General features: G+C 41.0%; 1 protein-coding gene across 1 annotated transcript in view; it reads left to right on the top strand.

Moving 5' to 3' along the window:
- Positions 1–20,533, top strand: part of PHF20L1 (PHD finger protein 20 like 1) — a 72,620-nt gene that overhangs the window by 39,320 nt on the left and 12,767 nt on the right. The window contains exons 11-15 of the mRNA XM_047783222.1: positions 713–901; positions 1,170–1,376; positions 7,648–7,704; positions 9,077–9,184; positions 18,041–18,205. Of these exons, the coding sequence (XP_047639178.1) occupies positions 713–901; positions 1,170–1,376; positions 7,648–7,704; positions 9,077–9,184; positions 18,041–18,205 (726 nt within the window). The remainder of the gene's footprint in view (positions 1–712; positions 902–1,169; positions 1,377–7,647; positions 7,705–9,076; positions 9,185–18,040; positions 18,206–20,533) is intronic.

The following is a 20,533-nucleotide window of genomic DNA, read 5'->3' as shown; positions in this document are numbered from 1 at the left end:
TGAGAGATGCTTAAATGAGTCACCAAGTTGGTTATTCAAAACAAAACCCATGAGTGCAAGAACAGTGTCATAGTCTTTAAAAAGCCTCTCTTTTCTCCTTTTACCTATAATAAGTACTTAAAGTTGTTTGTGTTCATTTTTTTTTTAATGAATCAGGCCCAAACATATGTTTATAAAAATCCATTTGGGGGAATGAGGGTGAGAGAAAATTATTTACATTAGTTTTACTTTGTCAAGTAAAGTAAAGCACTAACTCTACAATGCATGTCAGATTTTTGCCACCTATGCCCCTGGCTTTTTTTTTTTTTTTCCCTTGAAGTTTCTAGATTTGTAATGTAGCAAAAGGAATATATGTATTTAAAAAAATCTTTGGCTATACAGAGATTATTTTTCCAAAGGAAAAATGCCAGCTAACATCAATCTGCGGTTAGAGAATTAACTGTAGTCTGTCACTTGGGAAGCTACCTGAAATTAGTGTTCCATGTTATTTTCTTTTGGTTCTAGTAGGCTTTAGATTTTAAAAGTTTTGCTTAACCCTTGTGAATGAGGGCAGTTCTTGCCTCTTGATTACTTTTGGAACGTGCCGTTCCTTGTGGATACTTTACAACATCAGAGGGCAGGAATTGAATCATTTTTCCCATTTTTCTCCTTAAATATTATAAGATGCTCCCGGCATGCATATGCTTCGTGAACATTGAAGATCTTTTTCTAGGTCCTCCACAGCCTGTGAACCCCCCTAGACCTTTCAAGCATAGTGAGCGGAGAAGACGGTCTCAGCGTTTAGCCACCTTGCCCATGCCTGATGATTCTGTAGAAAAGCCTTCTCCTCCCTCTCCAGCCGCTGATGGGAAAGTATTCTCCCTCAGTTCTCAAAATCAGCAAGAGTCTTCAGTACCAGAGGGTAATGTATATTGATTTCCTATAGAACCACATATAAAAGAAGACAAAGAAAACACTAAGAGATAAAGATTACTAAAGTATTAAGAAATTTCTGCGTTTTCCTTCTTAAGATCTTTTGGACTTAAAACACTTCATTTGATTCTACAAGAATTCACTTAGTGCCTTCTTTATCGCCAGGCACTGTTTAACAAAGAACGTTTTAATCCACGTCGATATTAACCGAGACAGTGTATCTGTGTTAACATACTACGTTTTTTTATTCTGTGTAGTGCCTGATGTTGCACATTTGTCCCTCGAGAAGCTGGGACCCTATCTCCCTCTCGACCTAAGTCATGGTTCGGAAGTCACAGCACCGCTAGCCCCAGATCCCTGTTACCGTAATGAATGTCCCCGGGCAGAAAAGGAAGATACTCAGATGCTTACACATCTTTCTTCCAAAGCAGTAACTGATGGAAGAGGAGCTCCAGCAGCATCAGGTAAAACTCATTTTACAGGATGGCTGGGTTTGCACTTACAGGGTAAAAACAGTATGATGTATAATTACATTATTTTGAGATGTAGTTCCTCTTCACCAATACTTTAATGTAACATCTTTGGAAGACAGGGTTTCTCATTCTGTTGAAAGTCCTTTCGTGCTACCATTTACTGTTCACATTCCCTGGACATCTTACTTTTGTCACTTTATTTCCTACTTCTTTCTTATATCTTGTTTCCACTAAATAGGAATTATTAGAGCTCAATATAATTACAGAAGTTCTGAGTTTTGAAGTCAGAAAATACTTACTGGGCTCAATATTTACATTTAAGGGTTTTAATAGAATCTGACATGTAAGAAACACTTAGCTAAAATTAACCGTACACCTGTATCTTAAATATAAGAATCTCCCAAATTTAAATGTAATTTGTTGTTATGTTATTTTGGGAGTCTAATGTGTAAAGTCAGTCATACTCAATAAGTCATTTTTTGATGATTTAATGATATTTATTGTAATCTAAAACCTTTTGGGGGTATTTAATCAAGTAGATATTTTTAATCTAACAGGATATTAATTCGGATTTCCTTTGATTGGTTACATTGTCTTATTTGGAAGTTTTGTAGAATTTTAACCTCAACTAAAGAGTATATATAATGATGATTTTTTTTTAAAAAGGCAAATACTAATTTCAAATGCTTTTGCAGTAAATTACTAATTTGGGATTGGATGGACGAAGGAGGTCTGACTTGAGTCAGTTCTGAAATGGGGAAAAACATAAACGGTTTTTGGATTTGCAGCCAAAGAGCATTGGGGAAAATTGTTTTCATTAGCATCCTTCCTCAAATCACTCATCAGATACTTGGATGACGTATAAACTAGGGCTCGCTCTTTTCTGGTGGCGGTACATATTAAAATAAACTTACTGAAGTAACTTAAACATACTTTTTAGATTACTGTCTTTACCTTCTTGTTTCTTCTTTCAAATTGAATATGTAACTGGTATTAAAAATATAATGTTCTAAGATAGCGATCAATAAAAATGGACGTTGAAGTTCCTGTTGTTGTTTAGTAGGTTACAAACCCGACTAATATGCATAAGGATGTGGGTTTGACCCCTAGCCCCCCTCAGAGAATCCGATCCTGCATTGCCACAAGCTGCGGTTTAGGTTGCAGGTGCAGCTCAAATCTGGTATTGCTGGGGCGTAGGCTGGCAGCTACATCTCTGATTCGAGCCCTAGTCCAGGAACTTCCATATGCCGCAGGTGCAGCCCTAAACAGAATAATAATGATAATAATAATAATAAAGATAAGCGTTATTTTGTACATGATAGTATTTCCATATCTCGTTTCAAAAGTATCAGTGTGCAAATTTCAAGATTTGTAGGCTTCGAGGGAGTTCCCATCATGACACAGCGGAAAGGAATCCGACTAGGAACCATGATGTTGTGAGTTTGATCCCTGGTCTTGCTCAGTGGGTTAAGGATCTGGCATTGAGGTGAGCTGTCATGTAGGTTGCAGATGAGGCTCGGATCTGGCGTTGCTATGGCTGTGGCACAGGCCAGTGGCTACAGCTCCTGATTTGACCCCTCGCCTGGGAACCTCTATATGCTGCAGGTGCGGCCCTAAAAAGCAAAAAGACAGGAAAAAAAAAAAAGATTTGTAGGCTTTGAAACATTTCTTGTCATTTCTCAAATCCGATCCATTGTCTTTGGACATTTTCTAAGCCCCTTCTAGCTGTGGGATAATTAATTTTTCTTTCTCTTGTTTTCATAATATTTCTGAATTACCTTTGACATACTTTCCCTGGTGAAGGTCTTTTGAAGTTCTTTAGCAGTCTGGAATTTGTTGAATGTATGAAAATTTTGTTTAAGTTATAGTAATATATATTCATTAGAGAAATTATTTTTACATGTGCATTTTTTTTTAACAATAGTAAAAAGATTGAAGGATAGTCCAGTGTAAATAACTACGCGATAACTAAGTTATGTTAGCCAGATGTTGTATCTGACTAGTGATTGTGCATGGAAATCCTTGATTCCAGTGATTTTGCATCTAATCAGAGTATTAGCCTAGGGTTTTTTTTTTTTTCCTCCAGAATTTCTATCATACTTGTGGAGATACAGCGAATTCTCTTTGGGGTGTGGTTCTTGTTTCTCATGCTGGTTAAAATGTACTGGGGTAGAGGGAAAGGCACAATATTTTTTTTCCTTCTTAAGTATTAGAAATAGTTATTTGAGAAAGCCAAAGCAGTATGTGGTTTTCTGGGGAAATGAAAGGTGAGCGCAGTTTGGATTTGTAATGTGATGAATTTGTAAGTTGAAGAGTGAAGAGCACCCTAAGTATGGTGATGGCAGCAACTTTAATTGCTTAAATCAAGGAAGCGCATGGTTTTAAACACTAACTACTGAAAGTCCGCTTCTTAGAGTGTTAAACACGGTCACAGCATTTGAATGCGGGGTTGGAGGGATTCTAATTTGTTTCTATTCATTACCCCTTTACTTTTTTTGTTTTTTGTTTTTGAGGGAAGTGACAATTCAGGTCACATTTTAATTGTACACCTTTTGATTAAAACGTTGTGAACCCGTCTGACTTGTGTCGAAATCCTCAGTGCCCATGTGCTTTTCTCTCCTAACAGTTTTGCTAGGCACCCTCCTGACACTGTCTTGTGGCATTTTTGGACTTCTTTCTGCTCCCCAAGTTATCTTCCGTCTGGAGTCAAAGTGCCAGGTGTTTTGTTTAGTTTTTTTCCTTCCTTCCTTCCTCCCTTCCTTCCTTAATCTGCTTGGTTCGTTTCCATCTAACTTATAAAAGTAAATTTTGTTGCTTTTGAATTTTAAAAACTGATGTAGAAAGCATTATTTACCAGAACTTGTATCAAAGACATTTTCTGGGCTTTTTTTTTTTAATGGAAACTCTTAGGGTATTTAGAATGATGAGGATGCAAGTCATTAACTGTGAAAGAGTTAAACAGGCTTAGAGTTTTACTTTTCCATGTGACACTGCTGAGTTTTACAGTCCTGATAAAGAATTGCTGAGATGTGAATTATCCAATTATTATATATATATGCCTCTTCTTAATCGCTTAAAACTTGGTTTGAATTCTTTTTCCCGTAGAGATAATGAACTTGCCCTCATCCTTCTCCATTCTTCCTCCGGGAAGCGTTACACAGTGTGACTAAGCAGGGTGAGGGATGCGGTCGATGCTGTCGTCTCCAAAACCAGTCAGGGGGGCCCTTGTAAAAACTGATGCCTTTGTTTTCGTTTAATTATCAGAATGCCTTATCTGACAGAGCCAACCAGTTTCAGGGAAGGATAGAGTTTTGGTTCTGTTACTATTCTGTTAGTAACCGGAAGTGTAACTAGTTTCCCAGTGCATGGTGGCACTCTGGTGGCTGAGCTGTCTGTGCCGGACGTCGTGCTGGCACTGTGAACAGATGATCGTTAGTCCAGCTTCTTACACCAACTGTACATTTACTTTTTAAACGCCTTTTTGTTTTAAAGTGTTTCTCATTTTTTTTTTCTCTAGAATTGTACAAAACAAAGCAAAACTACAACCAGAGACTCTAATCTACCTTCACCCCCACACCAAATGTTCATGGCTTCTACAGAGCCTGGGGTTGCTATGGAGAGTCTCAGGGATAGCCTCTATTTTAGCCAGAAGAATCGGGTTTTTAGCATACCGGTAGGGGTTTGCTACGAATTCCTGGGCTTTACGTGATGTGAAAGCAGGCATGGCTCAGAGATCTGCCTCTCTTGCTTTAATCTAAATAGCTCCATTTTTTAAATCGTGTTTTTCATGGGGGGGGGTTGTATTATGTACTGGCTATGTTTTTTTTTTTTTTTTTTGATGCACATGTTTTCTTGATAGTTTAAAAATCTCTATTCTGTAAACTGATCTCCTCTTTGGAAACCTTGGTTCCCAAATCCTAGTGCATGGTCTTATGAAGTGAAATTTATTCTTTTGTTGAATTCTTGAATAGAGCTGTTTTTTCTATTTGGGCATGAGTGTTTTTAAAAGCTCTGCCATTATTGCACATACGAATATCTATTGTAATATCCTTACTTGTGCAAAATGTTGACAGCCCTTTTTCAGTTCCCCGATTTTGCTTCTGAAGTTTCATCAATTAAGACATACAGGTTTGGGGCCCACCAGAACATGTGAAAACAATCCAGAACTGGTCCTCCTGAAAGCACACTGGTAATGACTCTGTCTGGGCTGCTACACTGACCCGCATTGCCCGGCAGCCGTGCAGGACCCTTTTCTTTGTCTTCCAAGTACCCGAGGGATCCCACACATTCCTGTTGGTCAAGGCAGCCCAGAAAGGCTGTTCCTTCCCTTCCGTTGCCCCAGGGTATTCCAGCAGCCAGGGCTCTGTTTTACTCTGGAGATTCATGCTTCTGGGGATTAGGGAACCACAAGGCAGAAACCCTGATCCAGTCACTCCTCCTGGATCTGCACTATCACTGAGGGTTTAGAAGGCGTCTCTCTTTGTTCCCATTGTAAGTGCCCTGTCATTTTTAAGAAAATTGCATCAAATTTGTGGCATTTTCATGGTGCAGTAACTATTAGTAAACTGTAATTACTGAAAGGAAGTGAGGCATTTGTTCAATAATCTTGATAATAAGGAAATTTAATTGTATTCTCTTTGTTCTGATGTCCCTTTCATATTTTTGTCATAAGAGATTTTTTTCTTGGAGATTATCAGTATTTTTACTTAATTGAAACTTAATTTTTTTTTCTTGCTTTTTAGGGCCGCATCCACGGTATATGGAGGTTCCCAGGCTAGGGGTTGAATTGGAGCTGAGGCTGCCAGCCTGCACCACAGCTTCAGCAACACAGGATCCGAGCCGAGTCTGTGACCTACACCACAGCTCATGGCAATGCTGGATCCTTAACCCACTGAGCAAAGCCAGGGATCGAACCCATAACCTCATGGATGTTAGATTCGTTAACTGCTGAGACACAATGGGAACTCCCGAAACTTAGTTATTAGAGCCTTATTAATATTAGTTCCCGAAACTTAGTTATTAGAGCCTTATTAATATTTGATTCAAGATGAGTGCTATTTTTTATTTTTATTGTGTTATATTTAAGTTACGTAAATTATTTGTAGTAAGATGAATAAAATGTTAGCTTTTGGATACTGTATTAGAGTGACTTAAAAATCAGAGACCTCGTAAATGTATAATAAATGCTCTACAGTATTTTTCTAGATTAATCCTAGACATATGTAAGATAATAGCATTGGAAATGGCTGAAAATGAGTTGAGAAGCTTGGTTAAGTGTGTCTGTGTCAGCCACACAGTTATCGAAGTTCACTGCTTGTTTAAAAATGTATTTTTGTACTATTAGATAATATTAGCTAAATGCTATTAAGGTTGAGTATTTCCATATGTTAATAAGCCTTTATATTTTGTATATTTTGCATATATTTTGTATAAAGACCAGAAATGATTTATAGAATAATCCTATTTTGGCTTATAGCATTACCTAATACCACATCCATGACGAAGTTCAAAGGTACAAGTTTGCTGTAGGCAACAGAGGTTAAATATTTTAATATTTAAAAACTTCTAAAAATTTTGAAATTTTATGCAGATTGTTGAAAACTAGTATAATTTGATAGGAACTTTACTATTTTGTTTGGATGACTGGAATGGCATTTTGTCCTAACTGTCATAGAAGCAGAAGTGTTCCTGGACCTACCGCTCGAGTGCATGGCAGTGTCTTCTGGATTTGCCAAAGGCTGTGATGCCAGAGCCAATCTTCTGATTGCCTAGTGCATTTATCCTAATACTTTTTATGTTTAGCCCCATTCTGCTATTTCTAGAAATGATATAGAACAAATTATTATCCCACCCTAAAGGAGAAAGTGAAAAGAAGCACTTATTATTTATCAGACACTGTTCTAAGCATTGACTCATATAATACTTATAAGAACAGGGAGTGGATACTCTTATCCCTATTTGGCAGATAAGGAAACTGAAAGACAGGGAGATTACACTAGGCTGGGACGCTAATAAATGGTGGAACTGGGCATCTAATCGTGTAGTCTGGAGGAACAAAAATCGTCCTTAATTTAGCTTTTGTTTTTTTTTTTAAAGGAAGAAATCCCACCTCTTTGTTACTCCTTCAGGCAGTAAAATAATGTGGACCTTTAGGGGAAGAAGGTCCTAGGGAAAGTTTTGTGAGCAATTGTAATTTAAAACATTGTCCCATCCTTTTAACTCTTTCTGACTAAACTTACATATTTTTCCCCTAAACCTACAGGAATGTCGAAAACAGAAAAAAAAGTGAAATTGGAAGAAAAAAGCTCAACAGCATTTGGTATGAACAGAAAGTAATCTTTAAGCAAAAGACTGTAGATGGCTTGGCAGTGGGAGGACGTAGTCTGTCCCTTACTTTTACCTGTTAGTGCTCCTTTAGGTGTAAGTGCTCATCTGTTCTAGTGCTTATTAGTATCTTGCAGCTCCAAACATGTCCTTTCTTAATTAGATGTCGTGTGGTAGTGTGTGTGCTTCTTGTCAAATGAGCCTAAGACTTTCGCTGAGAACGTCACGTTTTTGAAAATCTTTACAGTTCTGGCTATTTAAGAATAAGCTACAGGGAACTCTAGCTGCTATTCCGTGATCATCCCGTACGGGAAAAGAATCTGAAAAAGAGCGGATGTGTGTTTGTGTGTAACGGACTCACTTTATTGTACAGCAGAAGTGGTCACCACACGATAAATCAGCTCTGCTTCAATAAAACTTTTAAAACATGAAAAAATTAAAAAAAAATAAGCTGCCATTTAACACTGTTGCAGTTTAGAGAATGGATGGTAAATTAAATTAGCTTTTTTCCAGACTTTTTTCTTTCACTTTGTAAAAATTTACGAAGTTTTCTGCTATCTTTTCTGTCTTCTGTGCTGTAATGACTAAAAGTTTGGAAATACTGGGTAATAGTCTTCAACATTCCACAGATAAACAAACTGGAGCTTGGGCTACTGAAAGTTGGTTCAGTATGGTTGAAACGTTAAGGGCTAAACCGTCTTGAGTTAGAGCAATGGTTCAATATATGGGATGAGTTAATTTTAAATAGGATACTGCTTTAACATCTGTTCCTTTTCCTTAAAGTACCTATGATTGGGAAAAAGAAAATTTTAAATTTTGGAACAAAATTTAATTTGATAAAATAAGTCTTTTTCCCTGTGTTTTTCGTCTTCATTCTTGTACACACTGGGAAAGTATTGAAAGACAGAAGGAATTATTCATGAAGTTGATTTAGTTTTCTTATTTTTCTAAGGAAAAAAGTTCAAGTTTTTTTTTTTTTTTTAATCTTCTAATATATTTCTTTGTTAAATTTTGTATGGAAATGCTATGTCTCCTCGGTCAGGTCTTTCTTAAGTTACAGAGTGTATTTCTTGCCGCTTCAGGAAGCTGAGTTCTGTTACTCATTTAAAGATTTGAACAACTGCCTGTGTTAACGTGAAGGTGTCGGGAGTTGGGGTTTCTCAGCACTGCTGATGAAGATCCCCTCTGGCAGTCCAGTGACCAAGCAGGGGTTCCAGACTCATGTCAGGAACAGTATAACTGAATCCATCACTCTGGGCAGGTGACTGGAAGAGCTGGTTCAAACATACATGCTGCTTTTAGATTAGCCACCGAGGAACAACGCGAGATCAGGCACCATTACTGACTTGCTCGCTTTTGCCCTTTAGGTAAGAGAAAAGAAAAGGATAAAGAAAGAAAAGAAAAGCGAGACAAAGATCACTACAAACCAAAGCAGAAGAAGAAGAAGAAGAAGAAAAAGAAATCTAAGCAGCATGGTAAGGACATCCTCCCTCGGTGTCTCTGCAGACAGCAGAGGCCGCGGGTGCCTGGGTTTCCTCTCCCAGGTGGCAGAGCGCGTCTGTGTGCTGTCAGCCCTGCATTCCCCGGGTGCCATATCTGTGGACATTGAAAACTGATCTGCCCTTGGTTAAATCCGCAGTGGCAGAACCTGTGAATGCAGGGGGCTTGACTGTAGGCTAAAATGGTGGTTCCCATGTTGTAAAATTCTAAGATGCTTTCAACTTTCCTTTTTTACCAAAACGGAGTTAGGACAAGATCCCCATGTTCTTGAGAGCTGAGAAGTTCCTGTAGTAGCTTTTCTTTGCCTTGTTAATTTTGAAAATATGGAACTCTGTCTCACTAAGTCTGTAAGTTAAGTGGTCTGTGAATTCATTGCACCTGACGAGAGTTTCATTCCCAGTGAGATGGTGGACTAGACCTTGACCAAGCACTCTTTGGGGTACAGAAGGGATTATTCTCAGCCTAGAATTTTATAGTTCCTTCAATAAGCTGTCAAAAATGAGGGGAAGTATTTTTACAAAAACTTGAACAAAACCACATGGTTTTTCTATCAATAGCCTGTCTCTAAAGGATATCCTTTATAAGTAATCATTAAGGCAAAAATCATTCCTAGAGATGGGAGGTAACAGTTCACTTTATATCTTCCTAGGGATACAGTTTCTAAATTTTATCACTGAATAATATCATCATATTTCTTAGTAATTAATAAATTAATAAAACTCACAAGTATCTGTAAGGATAATGAGAGAGATGGCAGCTGCACTGTTGGTCTAACGGCTATCCAGGACACTGAACTCAGCAGCTGCAGAGTAGACATTTGTTTCAGATAGACATAAGTGTTTATTAAAATTGACCACTGGATGCAGCTTTAAAAACCTCAGCACATTTTAAAGATATTGTGGTCAACTAAAATCGGTATTGAAAAGGTAAAAAGCCCCATCTGTTTAGAAATCAAGCAAACTATTTTAAACTAACTTACGGGTAAAAGAACAGTATGAAATGGAAAGTAATAAGATGTTAAGAACCTGACAGGTGATGAAGATATTATTTTCATAACAAAACTTGAGGCTGTAGTTAAAATGGACTTAGAATCGCTGTGCATGCTCATGTTAGAAAGGAGAGTCAGCCAAGCCTCCAAATTAAGAAGTTGGAAAAGAGCAAGTCCAAGAAAAGTTACATATGAGCAGAAATTAATGACCTAAAAAAAATGCTAGGAAGAAATGAAAAATGCCAAAACTAAGTTTTCGGTAAAAAATGAATAAAATAAACAAACCTCTGGGAAGATTTAAAAAAAAAAATGTGCCAATAAACAGTATCAAGAATAAGGAGAATGTAACTACACGTGCTCCAGACATAAACGTAAGATGGTGGGAACAACTTTATGCCAGTGTACTTGGGAGGTTATTTGAAGGTATGGACAGTTGCCAGAAACCAAACTCACTCAAAAAGGAAAAAACCTAAATAGTCTTCAAACCTTAAAAGAAATTTAATCAGTATTTTTAAATCTTCCTCAGAGAAAAAGTCCTGGCCCCAAAAGTTTTGCTCTTAAGTTCTGCCAAATGTTAAAGGAGCAGATTATTCCAGATTGATAGAAATCATTTTAGAATTTATGAAAAGAGGAGCACTGCCCCAGTGGGGTGACTAGTGTCCCCCCGGAATAGGTGGCCAGCTCCTGACCTCATGCCTGTGAATGTGACTGCATTTGGTAACAGGACCTCTGCTGATGCGATTGAAAAGGGGAGCACCTGGGATTTGGGGGGGACCTTAAAGTTGGTGGCTGCTGTCTTATAAGAGGGGAGAGGGCACCTCCCTCGAGACACACGAGGGAGGTGGCTGTGTGAAGACACAGGAGGTGACTGGAGGGCTGCGACCCCAAGCCAACGAACCCGAGCAAACGGAAGCTGAAGAGGCAAAGAAGGATTTGCCCCTGGAACCTTCAGAGGGAGATGGCCCTGCCGACACCTGATTTTGGACATTGGCCCCAGGACTGAGGGCCAACGTCCAAAATCCACCCAATTTATGGTAATGTGCTAGGAAAATAATACAACTCCAAATTCACCTGAGACGATGTAAATAACTTTGCTGTCAAAATCAGAAGAGAACAATATGGGGAAGAACAGTCACAGGCTGTTCTAACTTATTGACAGAGATGCCCACGCATAAATAAATGTTGGGGATTAAATAGAGCAGGATATTTAAAAGTATGATGACATAGGATTAGTACGCAAAGTTGGTTTAACATTAGAAAAGCAATAAAGTTGGGCGCAGTGAGGCTACAGTTTTTATAAATGCAGAACCATTTAATACACCCATTCCATGTGTACTCATCTTAAAAAAAAAAACTATGCATAGCAGATTATAAAACTTTATGAAACATAAAGAAGGACTAAATAAATGGGAGATAATTCATCTTCATGGGTTAGTAGATTCAGTATTGAAAAGATGGCACCTCAGATAAATCTGTAAATTCATTGCTCATTCTAATGTGAAAGAGCAAAGAGTCAAAAATAATAGCCACTCTTGAAGAAGAGTAAGGAGAAGAATTACCATTCATTTATAGTTACTAAAGCAGTGAGGTATTTTGAAAGAATAGGATAATTCAAAGCAGATGCAAACATATTTCAAAACTTGGTTTATTTCATGCTGGTAAATGGTAAATAGTGTTAGGACAGTTTATAATCCATGTGGTGAAGAAAAATGCACCTGGACTCCTACCTCACACCACACACAAAAATCAGTTCCAGGTTGATTAAAGACTTAGTGGAAAATGAAACTACAGAACTTCGAAGGACAGTATGGGGAAACATCCTTATGATCTTTGGGCAGGGATTCCTAAACAAAAAATGCCAACCCTAAAGGAAAAGGTTCAAAATGAGATTACAGTGACATGAACTTTGGTTCATCAAAGACGTTGCAATGGGAGTGAAAAGATAACACAAACCATAAGAAGATGCTTGCAGCGCATGTACCTGACAGAGCATTAGTATCCAGAATCTATTTCAAACCCTTACAAATCAGAAAAACCCAGCATGAAATGCTTCTTAACAGGCGTTTCACAGAAGTGGAAACCTGAAAATGATAAATGAATATATAATACAGAGCTCCATCTTAGGAGAAGCTGCATAATGTGGTTTTTGAAACCTAGGGAAATCTATTTCCTATCTTTATGGACAAAAATGACAAGGCGGATGATATCAGCTGTTGCTGAGGAAGTGGAAATAACTGTACAGCTGCTGTGGAAAGCCGGAGGGCATCAGAGAGTGGAGGTGACGTTGTGGATACCACGTGACCTCACATCCGTAACTAAATTCTCACGATGCATCAGGAGGCATCTACGAGAACATTCACAGCAGCACTGGCATGGGCCCAGGTGTCCACGTGTCCATTCAGTGGAATCCATATCCCTGTGTAAATAAGTGAATTGACCCTCTGGACTCTCATGAACAAAGTGGATAAGCTAAAAAGCAAGTCATTGAAGAAAACACGTATAGTTTTATGGTTTCATTTACGTAAAGATCAAAAAGTCGTAAAACTAAGACATATATTTTTAGAGATTTAAATATGTGTAGCGAAAGCATAAGGAAAAGCAAGAGAATGATGAATAGAAATTCAGGATAGTGGTTCCCTCTGAGGTGGGGAAGGAAATGTGTCTGTTCAAATTGAGAAGTGACGCAAAGGACCCTTCAGAGGTGACAGGGGTACTCCCTTAAAGTGCCTGACGGGGACCTCGGGGTTTTGTGGTACTGATGTGCTTTATGTCCTACCCATTTTTTTCCCTCATATTCATCAAATAATTAAAAAAAAATTAACTATAAATCAAGTAGGTAATTTCACAGTTGGTAATCTTTATTGGCAAATTCTTCAGATTTTAACTCTCTGTAGGCCAAAATAACATCTCATCTTTCCACAGGATATGAAATCGCTACATTCTTTTAACTCTAAAGCTGCTAAAGTCATTATGATCAAAATGAGATTGAAAAGCCTGAAACCACCTCCCAGACACTCCTGTGTCTGCACTGCTCCTCAGCTCTTCTTTCTGCCCCAGCCCTTCACAGACAGCCCTTCACAGGAATCCAAACTAGAGAGAACCCAAAGTTAGGAAACTTCAGAGTTCTGTAGACAGAAACCATGAACCTTGGAGTCCTTTGTGTCGTGACCCCCCCACACACACGTCATTATGTATTGGAATGCAGCGGCGACTGCCAGCTCCGCTCCCTGCTGGCCTGACGCTCAGGGGATTTGGCTGCCTTGGACTTTGCAGTGCAGACCCCGAGTGGCAGGGCAGGAAGGGCCAAGCTTCTTAAGTCATCTTACACCCCACTGGCAAATAGGTCTCTGCCAATACTTAGTAGCGGATGCAGAATCTCATAAACTAAAACACCCATGAAAGTGGAGAAAAAGTAATGGGCCGGTGGGGAGGGGAGCTGATAAAGAACAAAATAAGAAGTGGGCCGTATGGGGTAGCAAAGTGAGGGATAGTTAGGAGAATGAAGGAAGTGATAACTTGAAAGAAAGGAGAGTGATTATAATGAATAAATTTTAGAGAAAAAATGGAGAAAATTTGCACCTCAAAGTTGTAATCCACCATTACCTATGGTAACCCTATGTATGAAGAGCTGTTAAAAAGATAAACCTTTAGAAATGTTATATATTTTTATGTTTTAATGAAAAAGAAAAGAACCTTATCTCTTTGTTTACATTTTAAAATCAGACCTGTCAGTGTCAATCTTAACTTTGAAAATGAAGTTCTAGGAAACAGTCAAGATGCACAAAAACATTGCTGTCTGTACACAGCAGGTGTTGGATCGAGTAATCACCAACATCTTTGTAATTATTACATTTGAGGAGAATTTATTCTGAGCTATTTACATTCATCTTGGAAGTGACACTTTCCCCCGCATGGTTAAATTGAAAGAGTGTTCTATAAAATGGAAATGGACGGTTTTAAATAACTTTGAAATTTTAAAAGACATCTTAATTTTAAAGAATACACATTATTTCTACATGAGGTTCCCAATAGAATATGTATTTTAGTCTGCGTAAGTTACTAAATTTCTATCCGAATTCAAAAAAATTCTTTTTTTTCCCCATCTTGTTATTTCACATATCCTGCTGTGCTTAGTATGTACTGAACACTAAGCATTTTACATATAAATCCCACATTAAGCTTTTACAACTGGGCCTCTTACCCCCATTTTACAAAGTTAATTAAAACAAAGAGGTAAAGAGAGGAGTCTAAGCTTACACAGCTAATAAGTGGAGAAAAGCTGATTGAAACCCAGGCTGTCTAGCTTCAGCATCTTCATTTGAACCATTATGCTTTGTTGTTCATCTTCCCTTCCTATACCTTAAAGATCGTTTACTAGACTGTGTATTCTGCCCTCCTTGTCTTCGTTGGCATAGTAAGTCCTTAGTTATCTGTGAGTTTAAGCCAAGTTATGAAAAGTAGTAATTTAGTTCAGTGGTTCTTTGTAATTATGCCGTGGTGGGTAGACATCTGTTTTGATCACCGGAATTAGTTTACACGGTGTGAAACTAACATTGTGTTCAGTCTGTGGGTGAGAGAAGTTGCCTTGTTGAGATTTTGAGTGACATCTCTGCCCATCTCTAGCTTTGTTATTTTGAGCAAGTTGCTTCATCTCCTACTTTCATGTGTCTGCAAATATGAGAAAACCAAGCATGAACAGGGACGGAAAAGAACTAGAAGGAGAAATGCAGAGAGAATCCGAAGTGTTGTGTAGTGGAAACAGAGATTCCCCTCTGGGCCCTTGCAAGAGAACACACGAGTGTGTGGCAAGAGTGCTAATAAGACGCCTGCAGGCGGTCTCCCCGGAAGGGTCTTGTTATGTGCGTGGTAAAAGCGAAACAAAATTAATTCTGTTCAGAGAAGCTGGGGTGATTGGTCTCCTTCTTTACAGAGAGGATTACGTTTGCTCAAACCCTAAAGGTAGCAGGAGACTTCTCCTCATACCAGCCAGAGGGCCCTGGAGCGGGCAAGCAGGTGGGGTGTGGAGGGCTGACAGATCCTGCTCGGTTGCTCATAAAACGTGGAGGGGTTCAGTGTCAGCCACGTTCCACTGTTACACCAAATTGCCATGTCTGCCATTATTTTTACTCTTAGCCAGTCCGTCTCCTGTCACTTCTGCTGAGAGGGCATTCTAACTGTAGTCAATAAAAGGGCCGCTTAAGAGCAGAGCGTGTGAGTTCAAATCCTGATTGCAACCCTTAGCGCCTGGGTGACCTTTGGCAAATTATTTCAGTTCTGTAAGCTGCAGCCTCCTCACTTGTAGAATGGTTATGATGGTTCCTACTATGTAGATTTATTTACTGTTAGGATGCCGGTGGTGGTCGTCGTCAAGTACTCATTAACACGGTGCCTGGCCAGCATCTAACAAGCGCCCTTCACGCGCCCGTGCTTGGGCTTGAACACATGGTGTTGGGCAGCCCTGCAGTCACCGGAGGACTGGGGTGATTGCCCTGTAGTCTGGTGGCCGCAGCCTCATGTGCCAGTGTCCCCACGGCTGAATGACTCAGTGGGGTGGGACGGGGAGGCCCAGGAAGCAGTTTTAACAAGCTTTCCAGTGTGTGAACGTCCATGCACGGTAATGCTTTTTGTTAAGAGTAAGGCTTCTGGAGTCAGGCTGTCTGGGTTTGAATGTTGGCTTTGCCATTGATAGCTGTGTATTCTTGGGCAATTTAACCTCTGCTGCCTCCATTTTTTCCTTTTACAAATGAAACAGCACCAGCACTTGGAGCTCCCTCATAGGGTGGCTGTGCGAATTAAACGTGTTGATTATCTACGTAAAGCACTGAGAATCACGTTCGGCACCTAGAAAGCCCTCAGTCAATGTGGGCCACGCCGTGGTATTTGTGGCGACCACTGTCTTAGTTTCCCATCACTGTTGTCACAAACTCCTTTCTAACGGTGACTTAAAATCACACAAATTTGTTATCTTAAGGTTCTGGAGGTCAGAAGTCCAAAATGGGTCTCAGTGGGCTGAAGTCAAGGTGTCAGGACCGCACTCCTCTCTGGAGCCTCTGGGAGAGTCCATTTTCCTGCCTTTCCCACTTTCCAGAGGCTGCGTGCACCCTGGCCTGGCTCGAGGCCCCTCCCATCCTCAAAGCCAGCATGTGCCTGGGTCTTTCTTACCTGCCACCACTCTGACCCTGACTCCTCCCCCTCCCCCTGGTACGTTTAGGGACCCTCGTGCTTACACTGGGCCAATCCAGATAATTTGGGATAAGGTCAGCTGATCACCAGCCTCATTCCACCAGCAGCCCTACTTCCCCTTTGCCATGTAACCTGGCATTTTCACAGGTTCTGGGGATTTGGATGTGGCCGTCATTCTGCCTCCCACAGCCACCATCAAGTGGCTGCTCACTACACACCAGCACGGGCCGCTCTGCTCTTCTAACCTTGCTTTTCCACTCTGTACCCTTCTCTGCCTCTTCTCGGTTCCCTCATCTGCCTCAGTTTGCATCCTTTGCTTCACACTCAGTTGAGGAACGGGGAGCCATCAGACGGGCGCTTGCTCGTCTCTTACCCACCACATCCACACACTCACTGGCAGATCAGTCTTGTCTGCCTCCACTCGCACGGGGGCATGTTCATCTTTCAGTTCTTAGAATCCTGGCGTTTCTCACTGCCCCCCGCATTTTTAGATTTATATGGACAATGTGTCTTTGAAAAGCCCTCCTCTGAACCCACATTTCTTTTCTGATTTCTCTACCTCCCACTTATGCTCCATCTCTGAATGCCGATTTCAGCACCTTCTTGTTCAAGCAGAAACCTAGAAACCACCCTTGGTGATGCCCTCTCATCTCAGCCCGCCACCCCCTCCAGTCCGCAGACCACTGCACCTGCCTCTCAGGCTCCCCCTCAGCTGCCTCCCCCAGTCCCTGGCCACCAGCATTTCTCGCCTGGACCCTGCCTCAGCCTCTGAACTGTGTCCCCGCCTCCACTCATGCTCCTCTCACTCCTTCCTCCCTCGCACGCTGGAGAGGTCTTTGAACGGTGGAACCAGGCGTGAGTCACATTCCGCTCCCCCATACAGAATTCGGCTTTTTGCGCCTTTAGGATAAAACTTAAACTTAAAAAACCTGCAACCTGATCTGGCTTCTGTCACTCTAGTCTCATTTCTTATCCCCCTCCCTCACGTCCTCCAGCCACAGCCTTGTAGTTGTCACATGTGCCAGGTATCCTCTCCATAGCCTTCCCACAGGCCCAGACTCACTCTCGCCCTTGGGCGTCCTCGACCACCGCCCACCCTCCGGTGAGCTGCACGTGGCTTCTCCTGCTCCTTCCTCTGCCTGACTCATTCCAAGCTGAGGAAGACAGAACTTGGACTAATTTCTTTCAGAACCATTTAGTTTAGCTCAGAGGTTTTCTGCTGAAGAATTTATCGATCACATTTTATCACTATAATAAAGTAATTGACATGCTAAACCTCATGAGAACCTCTTTACAAATTGCAAAAAAAAAAAAAGTCAATTTCTATCTTGCACATCTTACTGTGGACATTTCTGATGAAGAGAAAATGTAGCAGTCCTTCCCTCTTCCCTTCCAGGCTACTTAACAAGAGTTTATGGGTCCCATTTGGAAGGTGGTGCTCCCTGCCTTGCAAAGACTGCCTGGGGAGTATGTCCCAGGTATTCTTGCCAAACCCAATTCCTCAGATGCGTGATGATCTAGCTGTTCATGGATGAGAAGTCAAAGTGGTGGCGTGATTATTTTATGTGTCATAAAACATGACTTTCTTGTTGTTTTTATGGTGACTCTTCTTGATTCCTCGGCATTTCATTAATACTTCTTTATGTGTCTTATGTTGCAGACTATTCAGACTATGAAGACAGTTCCCTAGAATTTTTGGAAAGGTGCTCTTCTCCACTAACTCGATCTTCTGGGAGTTCTCTGGCTCTGCGAAGCATGTTTACGGAGAAAAATACAACATATCAGTATCCAAGGGCAATTTTGTCAGTTGATCTTAGTGGTGAAAGTATGTGTAATCATGTAATGCTTCAAACAAGTCTTAAGATTCTTAAGTGTGGAACTGAGAATAAAGCACACTTTACTGAGGCTTATCTGAGCAGGGCACACGATTGAAAAAGTTATTCCATGAACTAATATGCAGATCGCAGCACTAGGCATCGGAGCTACTTTTTAATTTGTATAAAGATTGGTTTTACGCTTAATTATAGGACAGGTGGCAGGGAAACGATTAGTGTCTGCTGTGTCCTGGTCTCGTGCAGGTGTGTTTATGTGGATTTTCATGTTCTTCCCTGGATATTGTCATCCACACGATGTAGGTCCCAGGCAGAGGCTTCCAAGTTAAATAACTCTGGCAGCTAATTAGCGTCAGAATTAAAACTCAAACCAAGGTCTGTCTCAGCTCCTCAGGTAATGCTTTTTTCTACCAGATATGGATCCTGGTCTTAAAAATGTACTTTGAATTTCTGATCAGAGATATATCTGTAACCAAAAGTCTAGACATTCGGTCAGATCAATGATTTGACCACCTTCAGGCATCAGGCACGTAGCTAGACAGCCCCGTCAGGTAGTGACACGAGCCTTGGAATTGAAGTTGGTTTTCCTGCAAGTCTGGCCCTGACCGTAACCGGGGAAGGTGCTGAGCCCTCTTTCCTTCCCGAGCTCTAAGCAGCAGGAGGCAAGACTCTCGGGATCAGTGCTCCAGCCCTGCGGGAACCAGAGATGAGGCGGGAGGGACAGGGGTGGGCCTGTCCTCTAAAATCCCAAGGGTGTTTAGGGGGCACTCCCCTCCCGTCTTTCCTCCTCTCTCACTGCCCCCCACCGTAGGTGCCGGAGTGTGTTTGCTTTGTCACTGTTACCGCCTGCTCTCCTCCAGGCCTGACTCTTTCCCAGCTCACTACAGAGGAACTTATGTTCTTCCCTTTACCCTAAAATGAGCACATAGCACTTTTGAGATTTTTCAATCCCAAATATAAAACAAAAGTTGGGAGGGAGGATCAGGACAAAGTTCCCCCTTTTCTAACACGCACAGGTCCCCTTTTTCCTTTTGGGCCGGTGGATCTTGACCCAGGCCTGCATCACGCTCACTGCTGTGATGCTGAAATGTACGATAGCAGAGCACCAGGCTGAGGTTTCTGGGAGGGCGGATCCTGGCAGGACAGCCCAGGGAGCCAGGGTTGAAACTCATGTAGGAACACCCATCCCGTGCGCCAGCAAGGTCTGCAAAGGGTCTGTTTATACAGAGGGATGGACAGTGGGCGGTCGCCTCTGGCCGAGCAGTGTTGCTGGAAGCAGAACCCCTGCAAGGGGCTGGCAAGAGTGTCCTGGGTGGGCGCCCTCAGTTCCGCTGTCCTTCCCTGCATTGTCACGCATGTGGGAAAATGGAGAGGTTCTCAGATGTGAGCATTCATCGCAACTGCCTGGAGAGCTGCTTACGACACATTTCCGGGCCTTGCCCCTAGCATCTGATTTCTCACAAGTTCCCAGGGATGCTGATCTGGAGCCCCACTTTGCGAGTACCATCCAAGTGGGTGGTTCAGGGGCGGCAGTTGGAAGAGAACAGTGTTCTGTGGCCACTCGGTGGGAGCTGTTGTCCAGGTGGCTGTCTCCGAGTGAGAGGGAACCTGTGCTTGCTTTTCGTATTTAGCTTTCAACCCAGTGACCCATTTACTTAGCCCTCAGAATTCAGCCGAGCACTGCTTTGATGCTTGCGAGTTAGTCAAACTGGATTTTCAGGCCAGTCTGTTAAACTTGCATTCTAATGCCGTAACACCCGGTTATTTTGGCCGTACAAACCTATGTGAGATATACACTAATTCTTTTCAGTGCTAATAGTTTTTACACTAAACTCATTGCCAACTCTGTTACGGTTGCCAGCCCATTTATTGCCACATGTTTATGCTGCCGCAGCATATGTAAAACTGTTCATCTGTGTTCTGATCTGCCATTTTGAAACATGAAGTTGTATTCAGGAGAGCCCCAAAGAAAATACAGATTTTGGATATAAGTTAGCAAGACTATGAGGAAGTAAAATTTCTCCAGGTTCTCAAAACTTCTCATATTGTTAATATTAGGAAGAGTTTCTAGTGTTTCAGTGATTTACTTCTTGCTCCTTGAATGTTTTCTTGCATCTCTCTACCATTGTCTCATTCTGCTCAGCTTATTCCCTCTAAGATGTCCTAAGAGTCTAAAGAGAAGAAAATAGTTCTTTTTCTGTAAAACATTAACTTCTTACAAATCAGAAACAAAACATTCAAGCACATTGAGTCAGGGGAAAAGTAAGCTGATGGGAAACCCTAATTCATGTGAAGTATTTAAAATATAAATAGCATGAATT

This window comes from Phacochoerus africanus, chromosome 6 (assembly GCF_016906955.1).
Source record: "Phacochoerus africanus isolate WHEZ1 chromosome 6, ROS_Pafr_v1, whole genome shotgun sequence".
Taxonomy (NCBI): Eukaryota; Metazoa; Chordata; class Mammalia; order Artiodactyla; family Suidae; genus Phacochoerus; species Phacochoerus africanus.
This window is presented reverse-complemented; position numbering and strand designations above follow the sequence as displayed.